The sequence below is a fragment of the Euprymna scolopes genome, chromosome 24, assembly GCF_053919585.1.
Source record: "Euprymna scolopes isolate OS-2025 chromosome 24, ASM5391958v1, whole genome shotgun sequence".
NCBI classification, from domain to species: domain Eukaryota; kingdom Metazoa; phylum Mollusca; class Cephalopoda; order Sepiida; family Sepiolidae; genus Euprymna; species Euprymna scolopes.
Genome location: NC_136505.1, coordinates 49,990,751 through 50,014,762, shown reverse-complemented (window position 1 = coordinate 50,014,762; position 24,012 = coordinate 49,990,751). Strand labels below are relative to the sequence as shown.

Below are 24,012 nucleotides of genomic sequence, written 5' to 3'. Positions count from 1 at the left end.
GGTCCTAAATCACAATATATTCATAAATCTTAGTGGCAAATTTGTGTGTTTTTGATATCAATATATCAGTTATATCACCATTTAAATTTAATACAGGTCAAAGCATTAGAATTGTTACAGTTTCAGAGGAGCCATATGATAGGTTAATCTGATGGTGAACTTAATCAGCATTCTATCAATGCAAACCTCGGGATTCCACTTTCCATTACTAATCAGGCAATTGTTCGTCAGTGAGTGAAAGCAACCAACGTGACCTTATTTAGATCAGTCAGAATTCTTTCATAGCACTCTTTGTTATAATGATGGTGTATATTTATTAGTGTCATGTTTGTGTCTGTAATTGATTGAAAGTTTTAAAGAAAAAAAAGTGCAAAGTTAATCATTACATTTATTCATACATAAACTGAATTGGAGTTGACAGATACATTTTTCAGATTATTTTACTTCTTCTAAAATATTAATAGCAATGCAATCGAGAAATGGGCAGGGAGAGGGACAAAGAAGCTTTTTTGATGAAATAATTTGATAACATTTGTTTCTAAGGAAACATAATACTGATAAAGTTTTACAATTTTACAACTGGTCAGGGAGAAATAATGAGAAAGAAACAAAAATGTAACAATGCCAAGAATAAAAACAAAATTCACTTGATTATAATTAATTAAATTCATCAATCATTAATTATGTTGAATTAAATTAATTAAATCAATTAAATTTATCAATCATCGCTTAAATTCATCAATGAATAATTAAATTCACCTATCATCAATTAAATCCATCACTTACCAATCAAATTTTCAATCATCAATCATCAATTAAAATCAATTAAAATTCATGAATCATCAATTAAAATTTATCGATTAAAATTCATCAATTATCAATGAAATTCATCAATTATCAATTAAAATTCATCAATTATCAATTAAAATTCATCAATTATCAATTAAAATTCATCAATTATCAATTAAAATTCATCAATTATCAATTGAAATTCATCAATTATCAATGAAATTCATCAATTATCAATTAAAATTCATCAATTATCAATTAAAATTCATCAATCATCAATAAAATTCATCAATTATCAATAAAATTCATCAATAAACAAATTCATAATTTGATTTAGAGAATAAAATGTGATATTTCCTTTTTATTTTCACAGAACAACTGATAAAATTTGTGTAGATTCCGTTTATTGTTAAAAATTAATTGCACAATTCAGAATGTCAGAAGTTGTTCCTTTGTTAATCTATACGTACACCAGCCTTCTTCTTCCATTAACTTGAGAGGATTAAAAATAGATGTATATTCGTTTTTTAGTTTGTCATTGTCTGTAGCGGCCCAGTGTACTCTACAGCAATTTTCTTCCTTAGAAATCTGTAAAGAAATGTGGATTAAAAACAATAAATGACCATTAAAGTAGGATTAATGAGATCATTAAAAATGTACTAACATAACTCATGGCATAATTTAAAATGTAAGTGTTAGACTTAATAACATAATTAATAAAAGAAATAGCATAATTAAAAAATGACAATTAAAATAAGATTAATGGCAATTAAAAAATTGGATAAATATCATTAATCATATAATTTAAAATATATACTTGGTAGAATTAATAGCATAATTAGTAAAAGATTAATAACAATTTAAAAAATTAATGACAACTTTAAAAAATAAATGACATAATAAAAAAGGATTAATAACATAATTAAAAAAGGATTAATGACAATTTTAAAAAGGATTAATGACAATTTTAAAAAGGATTAATGACAATTTTAAAAAGGATTAATGACAATTAAAAATAATGGCCATAATTTTTAAAATATAACATAATTTTAAAAAATAAATGACAATTAAAAAAGGATTAATGACATAACTTTCCCATAGAAGAGACATTATAAACCTGCCCCCACTCTATCACTATTTACGTATTCAATTGAGCATCAATCTATGGTCACCCTTGCCAATTTTTTACAAAAAATACTTGTTTAGCAAAAATCATTATCAATATATTCAGCCACTCGCTATCTGTGCCTAAACTTAAACATGGATTCCATGAACAAAGCTTCTTTCCTAGAACTGCCCACCTGTGGAACTGGTCTGCTTTTGCAGCTGACTACAATATCATTGCTTTCAAGTCCAACATAAACAAGTTCTTATTGAATCATCCTCCTATATAATCTAATTTTACTAAATTACCACTACAAACACTTATTATGCAACTGTCTTAATGATTACAATACACACATTAACCCTTATCCTCAAATGGCCTCCGAGCCTTGATATGTGGTAACCCCTAAGGATTAATAACATAATGAATAAAATAATTTCCAAAAATATAAGTGTTAGAATTAATAACAATCTTTTTAAAAAAAAATGACATAATTAAAACTAAATTAATGACAATCAAAAAAGATTAATGACATAATTAATGGGCTAATTGATATAAATAAAATAATATGTTAAGCAGAAATAAAGTCCAATGTCAATACAATGATGCATGTACAGTGAGAGAGCTTAGATTTATGATACAGATAGGAAGTCTGCAATGGAAGAATACTTGACTTGGAATTTGACTACCTAGAATTTGGTTTTTCCTCTTGAAAAATAATCACCCCTTAAAAGAAAGTAAACGTGCTGAAAAGGCCTGTATAATCTTTACTATTATAGAAAAGTTACTGTGTGTGTGTGTGTGTGAGTTTCTTCCTCATAGGTTCCGAAACGGCTGATCCTACCTTTTGCAAATTTTACACAAAACTAATTTATATGTCTGGCAGTGTTCTTAGATATGTTTTGTACAGAAATTCATCTGATAGGTATTGGAAATCAAAAAAATCCGACCTTAAAAATCGTCTTTCTCTCTTATAGATAAAAAGAATAATTTTTACAGGGGAATATTTTACATTACAATAGCAAGGGAGATAATAAAATCTCAGCAAATCATTTCTTCTTAAAAAAAAACAAAAAAAAAACAGATTTATTATAATCAGAAGATATAGCATTCGACTACAGATTGAATGATCGCCTGTTCAAGCCCAAGTGTACCTCACGGTTTTAATTTTTTCTTTTAACGAGTTCAATTTATGATAAAAGAGGTACCGTTTAAAATTGCTGCAAATCATTTCTTTGTTTGAATATTTTAAAACTAAACATTAACCAAAAGTAACTTCTCTAGGGCATTCATCATCAAGCCCAAATATCAGCTGACGTGATATTGTAAACAAACACAGATGAAATTTAATGATATAATCATTATTTTTTATTTTTCATTTTTTTTTTTTTTTGCAAAATTAGTCCACTGGGCAAATTATTCCTCATAATATATAATAATCAATAGAGTACTGGTTCTATAATAATACATACGCAATCTGCATAAATTAAAATATCATGTTTGAGCGTATTCTACGACCGGGAAATGTTAGGCTGCCAGCTAATTAGATATATTCTGAAACTACAATGACTAGAGTACTTAGATAAATATTTCAGTTTGAATAAAGGTGATATAATAATATTGTGGGGGCTGTAATCATGCTGGACATCCACTGAGTGAAAATACGTAACAAACGCCTACAATGGTTTCAAATATAAAAACTCCTCCTCAACTAGATATATTCTGAAACTACAATGACTAGAGTACTTAGATAAACATTTCAGTTTGAATAAAGGTGATATAATAATATTGTGGGGGCTGTAACCATGCTGGACATCCACTGAGTGAAAATATGTAACAAACGCCTACAATATAAACACTCCTCCTCAACTAGATATATTCTGAAACTGGAGATTCTATAGAAGGTATGTTGTAAATTTCTTGATAGAAAAAATAATATATATTGTAAAATAGAACTTGTTGTTGTAATAAAAACAAAACAATTATTAAATTAAAAACGATAATTAATAGAATCTTTTTTTTTTTCAAAACTATCAAGCAAATTAATTAAGCTTACAAGTAATATCACATACACATTAGTAGTATACAAAATAAGATGATACGTCTATTATTTCCATTTCCTGGTGCTACCAGATCAAGTTGTCTGAAGATACTGGTTTCCTAACCGGAAATGCACCATTGACATTATTGTTTTCTTTATTTTCTCGTTGAAAAACTCAATCATGTTCAGCAGTCAAAAACAAAAACAATTTTTTCCATACAGAAGCAGCTACACCAGAAATTATGGAAAAACAGTTGAAGATATAAATCAGGTTAAAGTAGAAAACTTTTTGGGGGAATCAAATAACCCCCCCCCCCAAAAAAAAAGGGTTGATATGCCGTAAAACAAAATAACCTAATATCTATTGTTTAAAGTTGAATTGACTTGAAATATGGCATTCTGACTTTACTGTTAGTGTGAAAAATAGGCATAACTTTTGTCTGTTTTCATTTAGATAATACTAGCCTGGGTGCCCGGCGTTTGGAGGTGTGTGTTGAGCATAAAAAAAGTGGTAAGAGGCAGGCAGGCTCTAACCCGTACAGTGAAGGAGGAAAAGAATGCAAAAAAAAGAAATGACGTCTTATCTGATGCATCCATCACTAAACCGGAAGTGGCGAACATTTAAATTAAGGCTAGTCAATCGAAAAGAGGGGATATCTTCCGAAAATATCGGTGAAAAAAACGACCCCTCCTTGTAGAAAAGTGCCCAGTTGAAGGTGAAGGAGTTAATGTTTTTAGCCAATTTTTCGATATTTGTTGTCCAAAGGGTCGAGCTTCAAAACTATACCAATCTCGTGAAAATCCGTTGCCTCCGTTGAAAGTTTTAGGCAGACATACATACATACATATATATATTTAAATAGACAGGTGAGATTTATATAATAGATAATTGTCACAAAAGATATCTGCGTGGCAATGCACATTTCAACATTTTAAATTAATGTTTCAAAAGTTATAATTTTAAGCAATTTTATACAAAACTGATCATTCCACTTGAAATAAATATATTTGATAAATCTGTTTCATTTAGATTTCTTTTGTTATTTTAATTACAATTTATAATCATTTTCTCAACATCTTATCAGTACATTTGGTTTTTTGCTATATTTTATGGCATATCAATCTTTTTCGGTGTTATTTAATGCCGAATCCAGTAATTTGGGAAAGATTTTTTATACTTCAAGACTTTTATATCTTCAAATTGATGTTTGTTTTGGTCGTTTTGTTGCGCAGCATATCAACCCATTTAGATTTACTAATGCCAAATCCAGAAATTTTGGAAAAGTTTTCATGCTTCAAGTTTTTTTTTTTATATCTTCAAATATTTATTCATGGTGTTTGGTTTGGTCGATTTATTTTATAGCATATAAACCTTTTTCAAGTTATTGGATTTCAAATCCAGAAATTTTTGAAAAAGTTTTTATGCTTCAAGTTCTTAATATCTCCAAATATTTATTCACAGTGTTTGGTTTGGTTGTTTTATTTTTTCTTTTACAGCATATCAGCACCTTTTGGGTTATTTAATGCCAAATTCAGTAACTTTGTAAAAAAGGTCTTATGCTTCAAGCTCCAATATTTATTTACGATGTTTGGTTTGGTTTGGTTTGGTTTGGTTGTACAGCATATCAAGCCTTTTAGTGTTATTTACTGCTGAATCCAGTAGTTTGGGAAAAGTTTTTATGCTTACAATTCAAATATTTATTTATGGAGTTTGGTTTGGTTTGGTTATTTTGTTTTATGGTATGTCAACTTTTTTTTTGGGTGGGGGGGTATTTGATGTTGAGTCAATTAATTTTGAAAAAAAAGATTTCATAATTCAAGCTGTTTATATCTTCTAATATTTATTCATGGTATTTGGTTTGGATGTTTTGTTTTACAGCATATCAACTCTTTTGAGGCTAATTAATGCAGAATCCAGTAATTTTACAATAAAGATTTTATGCTTTGAGTTCTTAATATTTGAAAATATTTATTCATGGTATTTGGTTTGGTTATTTTATAAAGGAATTTGTTGTTTCTGCTTTTGGCTGTACAGAACAGTATTCAGTTTTGCAAAAGAAAAAAGAAAAAACAATAACACCAATATTTTGGTACATCTTTGTAGTCAGCTTGAAATTCAAGATCAAAGTGTACCTGGGTGTGCTGAAGAGTGTGGTGATCCCCCAGTGCAACCAGATGGCCGCTAGCAGACCCTGGGTGTGGCAGCAGGACTCAGTGCCAGCCCACAAGTCCAAAGAGACCCAGGCTTGGCTTCAGAAGGAGTGCAACGACTTTGTACGCTTTTCTCACCAGTCCCCACCCCTCCTTTCTGATCTGAACCCACTGGACTACGTCATTTATTTATACGTCAGTTCTGGACCCATATCAAGGCGGTGATGGAGGCTGAAGGCGGCTACATTGAATAGATGTTAGCTTTGCTACGTAATCAAATTACCTGAATTGATTTTTTTTCAATAAAAGTTTTAAAATAAAGCTCTAATGTTGTTTTCTTTAGGGCAACAATTTTATTGTTCAACCCTGTACAATGACGGGAAATATATTGATAAATTCAGTTTTCCGCGATATTTTAAACAAATAAATATTTGTTTATTTTCAGAATACCGTGTTGTAATTTGCCTTTCATATGCTTGTTATTTTACTTTGATAAATGTTTCAGTTTGAATTAAAGTTATATAATGTGGGGTCTGTGATAATGACGCACGTCCACTGAATGGAAATATGTCACAATCTCCTACAATGATTTTAAATATAGACACGCCTCCCAAACTACATACATTTTGAAACTACAATAGAATACAATTGTGGTATTTCCACAGGTCCCACTCGTCTGAATAATAATAATATGCTTAGTTAAATCGAATTTTCAAAAGGAAGAGTAGAAAATAGCAGGATTCAAAATAGCTCACCTTCAATAAAAGAATGAAGAGTTCCTTTGCAACAGGTTTCTTTTGAAACTCAGGTGAGATATACACTTCACTTAAGAACATGGCTTTACCTTCAAAAGTGGAATAGATGAAATGAAAGAACAGGTAGCCAATCAATGGCTTGTTTATATCTGAAAATATAGAAGAAGAAATGGTTGGAAAAGTTTATTTGCTTATGTCCTTCAAGATATATTTTGGAAGTGTGTTCCTTCTATTTATGAAGATATAATGTTCATCCTATTTATTAATACATATTTTAGAGGTGTGTCTCGTTTGTTTCTGTCCCTCCCATTTGTTAACACGTTTTGGAGGTGTGCCATAATTGTTTTTATCGCTATTATTTATTTAAGACATTTTAGAGGTGTGTCTTATTTGTTTCTGTCCTTCCTATTTGTTAACATATGTTTTAGAGGTGTGTCATAATTGTTTTTTCACTACTATTTATCAAGGCATATTTTAGAGGAGTGTCTTATTTGTTTCTATCCCTCCTATTTGCCAACATATGTTTTGGAGACTTGTCATAATTGTTTTTATCACTACTATTTATCAAGACATATTTGGAGGTGTGTCTTATTTGTATTCATCATATTTTCAAGACATTTTTATGCTAGTCTTGTTTCAGTTCTGGATGATTGTAGCATTTGGATTAATTGGACTAATGTTCTTAACTATTATTTACAGAACATTTCGGTCAATCTAACCTAATGTAAATAAGAGTGGAAGAAATAAATAAGACACACCTGCAAAATATGTCTTGATAAATAGGAATTAAGACACACCTCTAAAACAAATAAGAGGGACACAAACAAACACAAACATAATAATGATAAAATAAGAGGTACACAAAGTAATAAAACATCTGTAAAATATGTCTTCATAAATAGAAGGGACAAAACCAAATAGGACAAATCGTTTCGGTCGATGTCGCCTCCGACATCTTTCAGGTCATTAAGTCGCCATGTTTGGTAAAAGAAAAGAGGGTTAATTCTACACTTCTAAGATTTCGTATTTAGGTTCTAGTTGAAAGTAAATTTACAAAAAATTATAAATAAAATTATCAAGCAAAACACTTGGGCATATTATTTCTAAATTATTTATACAGGGTGACCCAAAAAAAAAAAAAAAAAAACTAAATGGAGGCCATCTAGAACATATGCTGTAGAACAAAGAAAAAAAAGGCCAAAGACTCTAATGTTTTGATGTGATGTTTTGAATATAATAAACTAGTTATGACCAAAGTTTAATTTCATTCGGACCAAAACACTAAGAAACGGGGCCTAATTAGAGGTGGGGCCCGTTTTTTGGGGGGTCACCCTGTAACAAAAAAAAAAAGGGGGGGTAGTTAAAGTTTAATTAAATCCACTAACCAATTATAAGTTCTTAAAAAAAACTAAATTTACCAAACAAGAAATGTGCCTTTACCAAACATGGTGATTTACACACCTGAAGAAGGTCGGAGGTTAGATCAACCGGAATGATGTGTCTTATTTGTTTGTGTCCCTCTTATTTGTCAACATATGTTTTAGAGGTGTGTATTAATTGTTTTATCATTCCTATTTATCAAGACACATTTTGGAGGCGTGCCTTATTTGTTTCTTTGACTCATATTTGGCTGCTAAGAAAATGTTTTAACACACATGTACCTGCATTATCTATTTGTCTCCTGTCTTTTTATTATTGTGTGTTTTTTATTAACCAAAACTTCTATTGTTTCTTTGCTTGGGCTTGACATAAGAGGTCAAATGGGGGCTGATTTCTTTGTTTATATGTGAAATCGACAGACTTTGTTTTGTTCGGCTTATATCATAAACGCTCTGATCCCCATCTGGCATCAATTGAAATGGATGGCTCTCGTCTAAGGGAGGCCCCAGGCTTTGATAAGCTCCTGGGTTTGACCTTTACACCTGATCTTAAATGGAACACATACATCAAGTCTGTGGCCAAGGTTGCTGGGAAAATGGTGGGATCCTTCTACCACTCTAGAAGATATCTCACTAATGATGCAATTCTCTATCTATATAAGAGCCAAGTACGTCCAAAGATGGAGTACTGCTGCCACATCTGGGCAGGGGCTGCTAAAAACAGCCTATCTTGCCTTGACAGAGTACAAAATAGACTCCGTGGCTTGGTGAGGGATTCCCTTTTCTCTACCCTGCAACCTCTTTCCCACAGAAGAGACATAGCGAGCCTGTCATTGTTCTATCGTTATTTCCATGGCAGGTGCTCGTCTGAGCTCCATTCTCTGGTCCCCCCCTCGCCAATCTTTTTCAAAAAACACCAGACTAGCTGAAACCACCATCAATAATTTTCCCCACTCCCTATCTGTGCCTAAATCAAAACGTAGATACCATGAACAAAGCTTCTTTCTTAGAACTGCACGCCTGTGGAACTCAGTTCCGCTTGCCTGTTTCCCTCCCGACTTCAACCTGGATGTCTTCAAGTCCAACACAAACAAATTCCTGATGAACCGCCCCCCCCCTAAATAATGACACCTTACCAATTCTCCAATACTATTGCTACACTATCCCTTTGATTACTGTACACACAATAACCCTTATCCCTGAGTGGCCATTGGGCCTTGATAAGTGGTGAACTCCATGTAAAAAAAAAAAAAAAAAAAAAAAATCATTTCGGTCAGTAATTGGACTTTAGCACCCAGCATTGCCCAAATCTGTGTGTATGTGTGAATCACATCTCATATTTTGCAAAGTTATCCGATTCCAAGAATCCAGCCACAATACAGCAATAGACATCAACACTATCTCTGATAGGCTGTTCCACATTGTGGAAACATGGACAGAGAATGCTTCCTTTCTTCTAATGAGAGGAAAACGCCTATGGTACAACTTTTGTTGTTGGTCCTGTAGAGACTACAACTCGGTGCTGCAATAAAACGCCTCCAAACATATTTAAATTTTGTTAATTATGCTTTATGCCAGAATTATGTCCTCACACATCCTCCACTGCTACTGGCATGAATGTGGTACTGTTAGAAAGAGCAATCTCTCGAACACATAATATTGAGAAATTAGAAAAAATTGTTAATTATTTAATGTAGAAATGTCGTTTTGTTTGAAGGTGTGTGTGTGTGGGGTAGGGGGTCAGGTAAAAACCTTGGTTTTAACGCTGTTTGTTAATCATGAATGCACAAATGGTTGATTCATTCTTTCATTTCAAAAAGTTAAATTTTCAACGTTATAACATCTGTGTCATTGTGGTTCGATCAATAATGTGTTAGCTTAAGTAATTAAATTTTGCGAGTTTGTGTCCCCCATGCGGCATTTATTTTTCTTATTTTTTGCTTACAAAATTTTACTTCTGTTAGGCTTCTGGCTGATGGCACCCAAGTCTCGTTTGTTTTTATTTTTTATTTAACTATATATGGCAGTTATCTGTGTGTGTGTGCGTGTGTGTGCATGTCCAACCAAAAGTCAAAAACTAGAAAACAAACACCCACCAAGTTGGTATTTTCTTGATTGGTGTTGCCCCAAAAGAATATCAAAAATTAAAAAATATATTCATTTTTAGACTAAACTTTCATCAGGGGAACTCCATTTTTGGGGGGGTTTTTTCAACCATTTCATGTAGTAGCTAAATGGAAGTAACTCTGATGTTTTTGTGACGAGGAAATAACTTCCTTTATGTCAACTCATTTCTCAGGAAATCTATAAAAAAAGTATGTGTCCAGAGAGAGGAATAGGGTGGGGGTGGGGGAGAAAGAAAGAAAAGGGAAGGAAAGAAAGAAAGATAGACAGATAGAAAGAGATGAAGAGACCAAAGTTTTAATGGAAATATGTTACACTTTTACCCCTGGTAATGCTGGATAGCTTTGCTTGTATGTCAGAAAAAAAAAAAAAAAAAAAAAAAAATTGTAAGAAAACTTTAGTTCTCACCTTCCTGATCCTCAGCAACAAGTACATGAAAGGATTCTCCAAGGCCATCTTTCTTCAGAGCTAAAGATTTTATGAATAAATTAAAGAATATGAGGGGAAATTCAATTACTATGAGGAAATAAAAGCTCCAACAATACACATGATTACAAAAATTAACACATATCACAAATCAAATCACTGACATCCAAACAAGAATACACAGATAAGTTGTTGATTTTGAATTCTTAGGACCTGATTTTTCCATAAATCATATTGGCCCATACAATATATATATATATATATATATATATATATAGTCTTTGAAGTTTTTAACCTTTAAAACTATACAAAAAAATATTTTTATCATTCGTTATATATATAATATAAAGCTGAACGTCTGTGTGTGTGTGTGGTCATGAATAGGCTCCTATATGGTTGACTATTATAGAAAACTGATCACATATAATGATAGAAGATGTATCGAGACACAGGAATGGGTGTGTTTGATCTGGCAGAATGGTGGTTCATTAAAATTGTAGACCAGGTGCGAATGCAGACCCCACAAAGTATGGAAATAAAAAATTTAAAAATGAAAAAAAAAAAAAAACATTTACAAGGCTTTTTGATATAGATGTACATAATACTTTGATAAGTATATTTTAACTTAAATAGGGATGGTATAATAAAATTGTGGGGGTCTGCGTTCGCACCTGGTCTCCATAGAATGGAAATAGGCACAAACTTTAATAAAGACTTTTCATATCTATCTGTGTAAGTATACTTTGATAATTATGTTTCAGGTTGAAGAAAAATGGTATAATAAAATTATGGGGTGTTCCTTCGCACCTGACCTCTGTAGAATGGAAATATGTCACAAAGTTTAACAAGGTTTTTAATATAGATCCACAGAATATTGTGATAAGTGTTTCAGTGTGAACAGGGGTGGTATAATAAATTATGGGGTTTATCTATTTTATTTTTACTTTCATCATATTTTGCTTTGGTTTTGATACCCCCAAATTCGAAACTATCTCTTTACAACCCTTCCTTTTCATAACCTATCATACTTTCATAAATCAGAGTCCATTTTCTGTAGGCTGTTTTTGAACCCAGTCAACGACGGGTACTTTTGCTAGTATATATAAGGTACCTTAAATAATTTTCCAGACTGTTTTTATATGGACATTTTTATTGATAAAAACTCTAGTCGCCTTTGAAGTAATCTCCTTTGATTACAATGCACCTGTTGCACCATTCCAACAACTTCTGGAAGGCCCTATGAAAGTCCTCTTGCGTGAGAGTGTCAATAACCCTCATCATAGTCTCTTTTGTCTCTTCAATTGTCTCATGGTTTTCTTTGAGCTTAGAAAATAACAAAGTCACAGAGAAAGGTCTGGACTATAAGGGAGGGTGAGGAAATGTGTTGATGTCGAGCTTGGTCAAATAGTCTGTGACAAAGATGGAACACACTTGGGCAAACTTCACACAAATCATCCGCATCTTCAGTTCCTCACGAATAATTGTGTGTACAGTTCCCACACTGACATCAAACTGTGCATTTATTGTCACTATAGACACACAATGGTCTTTATCTAGGAAATTCTTTAATTGGCCAATCAACTTCCTTACACCTCCCACACATCTTATCATCCCTCACAAACTTCCTACTTTCCTTGAATCTCTTATACCACTCAAAAAACTGACGCTCAATTCATGCAAGATGGTCCAAAAACAGTCTGAAGCATTCCATACGTTTCTGAGGCATTTTTTCCAAGTTTAAAACAGAATTTTATTGCATTTCGTTCTTCTTAAGTGTCCTCATATCCAGACTGCATTTTTGAAATTCAGCAACTGTGACAATCAGACTTTATAAGGGTTCATTCCAAATCCTGATGTAGCTGTTCATTTGAACATGAAATCATAAAAATCAGTCATTTCATAAGATGTATAACAATAAGATACTGAATTTTCAAGAGTCTACAACAATTTTAAATGCCTGCACAAAAATAGTCTGGAAACTTATTGAAAGCACTTCACATACACATGCTTTTAAACTTAGAGGTTTTATCCTCAGCACCAAAATCAACTGTTGACTGCACTATGTTGCAAGTCTTGTGCAATTTTAAGAGGTCCACCCTCCTAGGTTTCTTCTCCCTTGAGAAGGGGTTAGTTAATTGCTAATCGCCAATGGAGCACTTACTGGGGAATGCTGATGGGACTTCCCAAGATTGAACAGAGAAAATAAACATATGTATTGGAAAAAACTGTTTTTAAATCTCTTATATTAATGTAAAAATATGATTAATTAAAACTAACTAAATGTGAATAATAGAAATCTGTTTAAAGGTAGAAATATACATAATGAAAATATTTAATCATGTAATATAAGAAAGTTAAAGTTAAGCAAAGTTTTAATCTAATTATCGTGTACAAATCAATAGATTTGATAATTAGTTTGGTTATAAAATAAACATCAATGCATGCATTCTGGATTTGACCGTTATCAATATTATCGAAGTAAATAAATATAGACTAATTATAGATAATAAATTAATAAAATATTAAATACGATATTTTTATGTTTATTACAACAATATGAATATAATTTATCAATACGTTGATTTAGCATTATTTATTCTACATTAAAATTCAAAGATGGCAGAACTAAAAGTAAATACAATTGCAACTTCTCTTCCAAGTTTCAGATTTTGTAATCCTGCTCACATTCCTTAATTTCCTTTTAAAGTTGATGAGTTCCTATTCTTCTGATGAGTTAAGGGTGGAATAAATTCAAAATTTGACAATAATTTCGGGAATGATTCTACGTTACAAAATAGTGCTCTAGAAGTGTAAGCCATGTTTAGTTTCAGAACAGTTTCAGATGGTTCGTTGTTCTAAACAAGTCTTGAGAGGTGACTGGTTTGCAGTAGACAGAACAGTTTCCGATGGTTCGTTGTTACACACAAGTCCTGAGAGGTGACTTGTTTGCAGTAGACAGTTCCACAGAGCAAAATATTCTTACCGTGTCGATACAGAAAAAAAACATGTGAAATTGGTACAGAAAAACTTTAATATTTATGCAGCAATTCTGGTTTCTGATTGGTTGGTAGCAGAACGTGAATTAATTCGATTCGTCAGTTCCTAGCAGCATTGTTTATAAATAGAATCGTCCAACTGTATGAGATCATACCCCATTATACATCCAAAATATTGCAACAAGTGCTGTCAAGAATTGAACATTCTAACATACTTAAAGAAATAAAGAGTAAGATGGACAACATCTTGAAATTTGGAATATAGACTTTTTGTCATTTATCTATATATACTAGCTGGACCCTCAGCGTTGCCCAGTCATACAATACACTTAATCATGAAAGTTTAGTTTATGAAGATTCCATATTAATTATTATAGAATCAGTCCTCTACTGATTATATTTTACAAGGAATAACTTGCCCGGTGGACTAATTCACAAAAAAAAATAAAAAAACAAAAATAATAATGACAATGTCATTCATCAAATTCCGTCTGTGTTAGTTTACAATATCACGTCAGCTGATATTTGGGTTTGACAATGAATGCCCTGGAAAAGTCACTTCTGATTAATGTTTAGTTTAAAAATATGCAAATGAAGAAATGATTTGCAGCGATTTTAAATGGTACCTCTTCTTTTATCATAAATTGAACTTGTTAATAAGAAAAAATTAAAATAAAATGGTGAGGTACACCAGGGCTTGATCAAGAGACTATTCGATCTGTAGTCAAATACTCTATCATTGAGCTATATTTTCAGATGACAATAGTTCTGTTTTTTTTTGTTTTTTTAAGATATGATTTGCTGAAAATTATCTCCCTTTATTTGCTGAGAATTATCTCCCTTGACCGATGTAACATAAAACATTCCCCTGTAAAAAAAACATTTTTTTTATCTAGAAGAAAGAAATCTGATCTTTAGAATCAGATTTTTTCAATTTTCGATACTTATCGGATGAATTTCTGTACGAAACATATCTAAGAACTGCCAGAAATATAAATTAGCTTTGTGTGGAATCTGCAAAAGATAGGCTAATCCGTTTCAAAACATATGAGGAAGAAACTCACACACACACAAAGTGACTTTTATATATATATATACTAGCAGTTCAGCCTAGCATTGCTCGGGCCCTATGTACTGTTAATAACTTTATGTGCATATATATATATATATATATATATTAAAAAGTTTGACTCATGTTCAGGAAACCTACATCTTAATTTTCAAGTGTTTCGACCCAAAATTGGTGGAGGAGTTTGGTAGAGTCTGCAAAGGTCAACTCTGACCTCTTGGGGGCCAAATTTTTTATCCAAAACTGATTACAAAGCTTGCTGCATGTCTGAATACTCTTTATGTAAAATTTCAAATGTTTAGACCAAAAATTGGCTGAATAATTTGCTAGACACCACAAAGGTCAAATTTTTTTAAGTTTGACCTTTAGGTAGCCAAATTTTCGGCCAAAACCGAAAAAAAGTTTGTCTATGTCTGAATACACTTTATGTAAAATTTCAAATGTTTAGACCAAAAATTGACTAAGTAATTTGGTAGAGACCGTAGAGGTCAATTTTTTTTTAACTTTGACCTCAATTTTGATCTCTTAACATTTGTTTTGGCTCAAATTAAATTTAAAAGTTTGATCCATGTCCAAGTAACCTACATCTAAAATTTCAAGTGTTTAGATCCAAAATTGGCAGAGGACTTTTGTAGAGTTTTCAAAGGTCAAATCATTGAACTTTGACCCCTTGACAGCCAAATTTCTGGTCAAAAACAGATTAAAAAGATTTTCCAAATCTCAATCCACCTTATGTCAAATCTCGAGTCTGTAGACTGAAAATTGACAGTAGTTTGGTAGGGAAATGTACACACACAGACAATTTCACTTTTATAGATATAAGAAAGAATAACGATTTTTAGGATCGGATTTTTTTCGCTTTTCGATACTTATCGGATGAATTTCTGTACACAACATATCTAAGAACATTGCCAGATATATAAATTAGTTTTGTGTGAAATTTGCAAAAGATAGGCTCAGCAGTTTAGGAATCTATAAGGAAGGAACTCACACACACAAACAAAGTAACTTTCATCTATATATATATATATATATATATATATATATATATATACACACACACATACACACACACACAAACAACCTTTTTCTTCTCGTCTTTTCAATGCTTTTATTATGCCTATTTCTATTTTTAATTTCATTATTTTTTGACAAATTCTTTTTTAATGAGGGTCCATGGTGTTTGGTTTGATTATTTTGGAAAAAAAAAATCGATTTTGTTTTTGCAGAACATGATTGAGTTTTGCAAAAAGAAAGGAAAAATGTACAACATTAATGTTTGGCACATTTTGGGTCAGGAAGCCTGTCTGATCTGGTAGCACCAGCCTAACAGGTAATACCATTTCAAGCCAAAGTGGACCTGAGAGCAATGCTAACTAAGGGGCAACTTCACATTCCTCACAGCCCCCAAATAAGGACCCACTATAGAATGCTGTTTAAAGTCATACACAAGACCAAATTACATTCATATTTTGCATAATAGTACAGTTAGGGAAACAGAAAGAGGGAATTTCAAAGGGTAACAGTCCAAGGATAGAAGCTGATTAAGTAAAACGTTTTCTAACATCTAGAAACCGTTACAATGAAGGGGTGGGATTTTGTTGCTAGTCCAGTTGGACGGGTGTATTTACACTGAAGAGACACGGGTGCAATAAGGTTGTCGGAGGACATTCCATGAAAGTACTTGTAAAACAATTGCAAGTATGCAATCTTACGGTGATGGGACAGGGGCTGGATCTTGGTAGACAGTGTGGGGCCTATTTGGTTAAAGACTTTGCTTCACCCTGTCCAAGAGGGAGAGGCTAATGGCTTGAGGATATCGTAACAATACTCCATGCATGAACGAATAGTGGCTTTATCGAGATAGAGGATACAGGCAGATGTGAGAAGTTTTCCAGCCGGACAGAAGGAGAGATTAAAATCGCAGGTTTCCAAAAAATTCAGAAAAATAGTTAACCAACATACTTTCTGCTGAAGGTGGTGTTCGCTCATCTCCACAGCTAACTTGCTCCTAAAAAGAAAACGAAAAGAACAAATCGTTAATAAAACAATGAACTACTATATTTATTACTAGGTGGATTCCGCCGTTGCCCGGTCGTACAATACGTAATGTATTATTATAGAAACAATATTACAACGAATAATTTGTCCGGTGGACTAATTCGCAAAAAAAAAAAAAAAAAAAAAAAAAAAAAAAAAATCTTTTAAAAAAATAATAATGATAATATCGTTCATCAAATTCCGTTTGTGTTTGTTTACAATATCATGTCAGCTGATATTTAGGCTTGACGATGAATGCCCTGGAAAAGTCACTTCAGATTAATGTTTAGTTTTAAAATATGCAGACAAAGAAATAATTTGCAGCGCTTTTAAATGGTAGTCTTCTTTTGTCATAAATTGAACTCATTAAAAAGAAAAAATTAAAATAAAATGGTGAGGTACACCTGGACTTGAACAGGGGATCATTCGATCTGGAGTCGAATACTCTACCACCAGGCTATATTTCCAGATTATAATAAATCTGTTTTCTTTTTTTAAATAAGAAATGATTTGCTGAAATTTTATTATCTTGCTTTGCTGGTGTAACGTAAAATATTCCCTAGTAAAAAATTATTCTTATATGCATCGATAAACAACAAGATGGATTAGAAGCTTCAATCTTTTATTTCAAGGCAAACCTATCATCTCGAACCCTGGTTGTAGGAGAGCTGGATCTCCGATCTGCATTCCTCTGCTGCCTAAACCACTCTCTGCCCATGTGGCCATTAACCGGAAGGCTACGACCACAATTCCCGTGTCACCCCTAATTTCCAGTGTATTCTCTCTAGGTTGATACCTGTCAAACCTAACCTTTTGTGACCCTGCCTACTTGCTGATGAGAAATGAAAATATACTTACATAACTTTCTATTTCTAAAACTACCTATATAGCAATTAAGCTGGGATTCCCAATACTACAGTTTTAGTCATTTAGAACTGCTTTAAAGCTTCACCGCTCACTCATTTTTCAACCAAATTTTAAACAATTATTATAGTTTATAGATCACCTTCTCAGATATATTGTGCAAAAAAAAAATTTTCAATTTTCGTTCAGCAAAACAAAAGTTATGAATTTACTGGTGTTCAAAATTGTAAAAAAATGTAAGGAGTTGAGCAACGTTTTTTGTGTCTGGTTTCCATAGCAACAACGTCGCTTCAGCAACTATTGCTGCTACCAATTCACCGCCCTTGCAAAAAGAGAAGTAACAAGTGAAACAGAGAGAATGAAAGAGATAATTGGGGGAGATTTTATTGAAAGCAGACGAGTGCTGTACATTGTTATTACATATGTGCATGTTATGTTTATGGGGACAAAAAATAAGACTGAAGAAATTAAACAAAGGACAAGTGAATTTACTGGAAGCCTGGAAAAATCATGGATTACATTAGAAAAATATGAGCATGAAAAGTAATATTGTTAAGCTTAAACATGGAAAAGTAAAGGACTAGTTGTTAAAACTGGAAAAGAAAAGGACAAGATATTTTAGTAAAACTATAATTATTTATAACTTAAAATACTGCAGCATTAAGAATTTTTTTGAATTTAGTTTATAACATTATATAATAAATTTTTAATGCTGCAATATTTTAAGATAAATTTATTTTTTTACTAGACTATCTTGTCCTTTTCTTTTTCATATTTAAGTTTAACCATATTTTCATGCTCACATTTTTCGATTGTAATATATGTGTGTGTGTGTGTGTGTGTGTGTGTGTGTGTGTGTGTGTGTGTGTGTGTGTAACATCTTTATGTATGTACCCATCACGGAACAAAGCTGTCCCATTGCAAAAATCAAAATGATCAAGTAATTTCATTTTTAACTAAGAAAATCAAATTTCCCGTTACTCCTAATTTCCAGTGCATCTAACCTAGGTCATTAAAGGTGACTTGAGTTTGATGAGTGTCAAATCTAACCTTCTGTGACCCCACTAAACTCGTTGATGGGAATCGAAAATATACTTACAAAACTTACTATTTCTCCAACTACCTTGATAGCATTTAAGCTGGCATTCCCTATACTACATCTGATCAGTCTAGTAATTCTAATGATTTCACATTAAACGCTTAAAATTGTTCAAAAGTTATTTTCTTAATAAAAGAAAAACTACTTGATCGATTTACGTAATTTTTTAAATATATTTTTGTTCCGTAAAGATTTTCTGTATTATTTTTTAGGTCGAAGTGTGGACTCGCACTCCCATTTTCATGTATGGAGTTACTTTAAACAAAAATAGTAACAAGTCAGTTAAGTTAGAACGAAAAACGAAAAAAATAGTGGTCTTGTTACAATCATGTCGACCTTCGATAATCGTGGAAAAATCGAAAATTAAACCCAATGCTGGGGAGAACATTACAATTTTCGCATGGTTCTTAACATTTATCGGGCATGTTTCTACCAGAATTTTGTTTAATTTTCGATTTTGGAGAGATTATCGGGGATCAACATAGCTGTAATGAGACGCCATTTTTTTTTTTTTTTTGTAACTGAGCAGATTTTATACTACCTTTGTTTCAAAGTAAATGTTTTAAAATAAGTTAAAACACGCAAAAAGAATCCAGATAGATGAGAAGAATAACTCATCTTTAGGCACTTCCAAACGATTGTGAAGAACAGAGCACATAATCTCGTGACGTCAGACTTGTGTTAACTATACAAAGTATGGAACAGCAGAAGCGACTTAATGATTTTTGATGAATTTTTGTGGTACTAGTGCACTTATTGATCCATGCTGAAATAATAACGTTATTATTTAAAAAGCCATTCTTAACATGGGGAGGGGAGGGTGTTTTGTACCTATTCTATACTTTAACCTTACAATTGAATAAAAAAAAACATAATAAAACTTTAATTAAACTTGGAAATACGATTTTAAAAAATAGCGAGGATCAGTAAGTGCACTAGCACCATTTTTGTTTATCTTCTTCAAACTGCAATTAATAATTAACCTTTGTTATAATTTTGTTAGGTTTTAAGATTTACACAGTTTAACGATTAATAATATTATAAACATTTGTATATTAAATATGAAATACGGTTTTATTAAATATGTATGTTGTACGACTGTTCATTTGGTTAATTACCGGTTTCCATACTTTATATGGTAAAAGGAGACTAACTAGAGGTCGTAGTCATCTACAAAAAGTTTATTTTTGGTGCAATAATATTTTTCAATCGGTTTTAATCTGACGATAAAATAGTTGGCAAGTCATGTTTATATTATAACTTAATATTTTAAAAAATTGTAAACACCATTAATTAAAAATCTTTGTTGTAACGGAACATTTCGAAATAATGGAGTTTTAATGTTTTAAAAATTAATTTTTAAGAAGTTTTTCTTTTTCTTGGCAATTTAACTGATAATAGTATATATTAATTAGAAAAAAAAACGCTATTTAAAAAAAAAATCATATTAAATTTATATCAATCTTTTAATTGCAACTTCAAAGTAAGTGTTTGTTTAATACGCAGATTTAAACTTTTAGAAAATAAATATTTTTTACTTAGTTGAACTCTTATCTTCTCTTCTCTATATCTCTATATCTTCTCTATATAAATAAAATGAACTCATTTTTTCCCGTCGGATTTTGACCTTATTAGGATTAAAAATCAAGATATTTCATGCAAATATAATATGCACAAACGGCAGAACAATATCTGAGGTGTGTTATAGGCTTATTATTTCTCAAATTCCTCGATAATCTTAGATTTCTATACTTTTTCTGCTGAGAAGTCACGGCCAAAATCGGTTAAGATCAATGGAAGTGGTAAAATATTTTCTCTCTAATAAATTCCTCCTCCCCCTGCCACCACTTAACACCGTTTGGGGATCGTTCACAAGGAACAGTTAAGAGAACACCGGTTTGGCTTCGTAGTTCTTTCATGTGAAGTTATTTAAAATCACTAAACTAAGCTGCAGTGCTCTGTGGCGTAGTGGTTATCGTGCTGGACAATTCACATTATATTTTCACGTTCGCACCAACCTACCGTAGTCTTTTTTTTTTTTTTTTTTTTTTTTTTTTTCCTAAACAACTGGAATGGACTTTTCTTGGTGGCCGAACTGTTAACGTTGCAGATGTTTTTTTTTGTTTTTTTTTTCACACTTTATTTTCCTACTTTTACTCATGACTCCGGGTTTGATCCTTCCTACTTACCTACCATAACATTTTTTAAAACTCCCCCCCCCCGTCCCGGAAACAAACACTCGGGCAACGCCGGGTACCCCCGCTAGTGTTTCATAATAGAAATTTAGATCGGTGACGTACATGAGTTACCCCTCTAGCGAAATACGCATCGGCTCTGATATTGTACGCAGTTCGACTAAAGAGAGCAATTATTATTTTTACAAGGAAAGAATTTTTGCGTGTGTGGCATAGTTTTTATTTATTTATTTTGAACTTTGCGCTTTGCGAATTATTTTGTTATTATGATTTTTTCTGTTTTTTTGTTGTTTTATATATATATATATATATATATATATATATATATATATATATATATATATATATATATACACAGGGTGACCCCCAAAAAACGGGCCCCAACTCTAATTAGGCCCCGTTTCTTAGTGTTTTGTTCGAATGAAATGAAACTTTGGTCATAACTGGTTTATTATATTCCAAACATCACATCAAAATACTAATGTCTTTGGCCTTTTTTTTTTTCTCCGTTCTACAGCAATACAGCATATGTTCTAGATGGCCTCCATTTAGCTTTTGTTTCTTTGGTGGGTCACCCTATATATATATATATTGGGGAGGGGGGTAGAGATTATAGTTATAGAACAGGAAAATTGGTGCAAGTCCAAATTAGCACTTGTGGCGTTAAACAAAGATAAACAAAAAACTTTAGCGTGTAACCTCTCATGGAATGTCATCGATGGAAACCCAGTGAAATGTTATTTGGTGCTAGTGCACTTATTGATCCGCGCTATTTTTAAATAGTACTTTCAAGTTTAATTAAGCACCAAATCGTTTTGGTGTTTTTGTTTTGCTTTGCTTTCATCTTGTTTGTTTGTTAAATCCGGCCAAAACAAAACAAAAAAAAAAACAATAATAACCAAAGAATATAAAAACAATAAGAAGAAAAGTTCAAGCCAACTTGAAATTTTATTTTTTATCTTTAAGTTGAAGCCAAAATAAAAAATATCCATCCAAAAAAAAAAACAATCCGAACAAGCCAAAAAAAAAAAAAAAAAAAAAAAGCCATAATAAATAAGAAAAACTAGGCGCTCCCCAAGTCGAACTGCGTACAACATCGAAGCCGATGCATATTTCACTAGAGGAGTAGCAGCGGCGGCGCTCGTCGTGTACGTCCGCCTTTAGATCAATTTAAATATATTTTGTTCAAATTTCGAAAAAATAAATATGGGAGGGGGGACACGCACAAAAAAATATTTTCCCTCATATAGTTTACAGAAACTGCATTTTAAATGTAATTTCATTCTAAAATGGATAAGTATCGAAAATTTCATGAAAATCTGACCATTAGTTAATTTTTGCTAGATTTATTAAACACGAGTATGTTTTCACATTCGGAATGCTTACTACATGGGAGCGTTATTTTAAAGCGCCAATTTAAACACGATTTTCGTCTCGCAATTTCATTATTTTCGTACGATGAAAAAAAATTTTTTTAATTATTAGTAGTTTAGGTGCTAATGCAGCAGAGAGTGATCCGCGCTATTTTTTAAATCGTATTTCCACGTTTAATTAAAGCTTTATGTTTTTTTTTATTATTATTCAGTTGTAATGTTAAAGTACAGAATAGGTACAAAACACCCTCCCCTCCCCATGTTAAGAATGGCTTTTTAAATGATAATTTTATTATTTCAGCACGGATCACTCTCTGCATGAGTACCGTAGTACAAACCCCAAAAATAGTGGCAAATCAGTTGAGTCAGAACGAAAAAAAAAAGAAAGAAATAGCGGTCTCGTTACAGTCATGTCGACTTTCGATAACCGTGGAAAAATCGAAAATTAAACCCAATGCTGGCAGAACATTAAATGATTAACATTTATCGGCATGTTTCTACAAGAATTTTGTTTAATTTTCGATTTTTGAGCGATTATCGAGGATCAACGTAGCTGTAATGAGACGTCATTTTTTTTCATTTTTTTTTTTTTTTTTTTTGTAACTCAGCAAACTTTATACTACTTTTGTTTCGAAGTAAATGTTTTAAAATAAGTTAAAACACACAAAAAAAAATCCAGTTAGGTTAGAAGAGTAACTCATCTTTAGGCACTTCCAAACGATTGTGAAGAACGGAGAGCACATAATGCCTTGACTGTTTTTTTTTTTTTCACCTCATTCTTTTCTATGTTAGAAATTCTACACAATCATCAAATAGTGAATGAACAAAATAAAAATATTAAAAGGGATAAGTCGCGTCGTATATAAAAGCTGTAAATGTTTCAACGATTTTTCAAATAAAAGCAAACATATAATCAGATTGTATAAATGAATTTCCTAAAAATTAGTCTCAAAAACAAACAAAACGAAAAACTTTTTGCTTCTTACCTGAAATAATCGACAAATTTCATCGCAATCCGCATGCGTTGCACGCCGTGTTATGAAATCTGCCATGTCTAATGCGACGACGGTGACAAATTCGATTATGTCCCTTCTAAAAAAAAAAAAAAAAGTGTCACTTTTCTACAGCATTTATTCAACTTGTTTCATTCGTGGGATTTACCACTCCCTCTTCTTCCGGGAGAAGATGCGAAACAAGGTTGGATGGTGGGGATTCACACCTGCTAGTATCCTGTATTTCTACAAAGCCATCATTCGCCTATGCATGGAGTATTATTGCCTCATCTGGCCTGGTAGTCTCTCCCTATGAGACAGGACCTGAAAAAGAGTCTGCAATCCAATCGGTCAACTAAGCTCCAACTCCTGTCCCATCACTGCAAGGTTACATCCCTGTGCTTCTTTTACAAGTGCTTTAATGGAATGTGCTCCAACGAACTTGTAGCACTTGTGTTCTCTCAATGTAAATATGAATAACCCCCAACTTACTCAACAAGCAATAGAAAAGGCTACATTATGATTAAGTTCTTTGTGCACTTATGAATAAGGGATTTACTCGTCGGGTTAGATTATGCTTCCTGTATTTTTGTTGTACTTGCAGTGGAAGTCTC

The 24,012-nt window shown here is 32.1% G+C and overlaps 1 protein-coding gene across 1 annotated transcript; it reads right to left on the bottom strand.

Annotated features, from left to right (window-relative positions):
• Positions 1 to 1,130: 1,130 nt before the first annotated feature.
• LOC145246466 (thialysine N-epsilon-acetyltransferase-like) lies at positions 1,131 to 23,509 on the bottom strand. The gene is made up of 5 exons (XM_080108083.1): positions 23,393 to 23,509; positions 16,801 to 16,846; positions 10,753 to 10,812; positions 6,842 to 6,990; positions 1,131 to 1,377 (listed from the first exon to the last, which is right to left on the bottom strand). Exons 1-5 carry the CDS (start codon positions 23,456 to 23,458, stop codon positions 1,219 to 1,221), a joined length of 480 nt encoding a protein of 159 aa, XP_079964209.1. The 5' UTR covers positions 23,459 to 23,509; the 3' UTR covers positions 1,131 to 1,218.
• Between the last annotated feature and the right edge of the window lie 503 nt (positions 23,510 to 24,012).

What these genes read in the sequence shown, in the direction of transcription:
- LOC145246466 (XM_080108083.1), bottom strand. Translation starts at nt 23,458, where the DNA reads ATGGCAGATTTCATAACACGGCGTGCAACGCATGCGGATTGCGATGAA. An exon ending in AACACCACCTTCAGCAGAAA is followed by an intron (nt 10,813 to 16,800) that starts GTATGTTGGTTA and finishes TAAAATCTTTAG; the next exon opens with CTCTGAAGAAAGATGGCCTT. An exon ending in TGTTGCTGAGGATCAGGAAG is followed by an intron (nt 6,991 to 10,752) that starts GTGAGAACTAAA and finishes CTATATTTTCAG; the next exon opens with ATATAAACAAGCCATTGATT.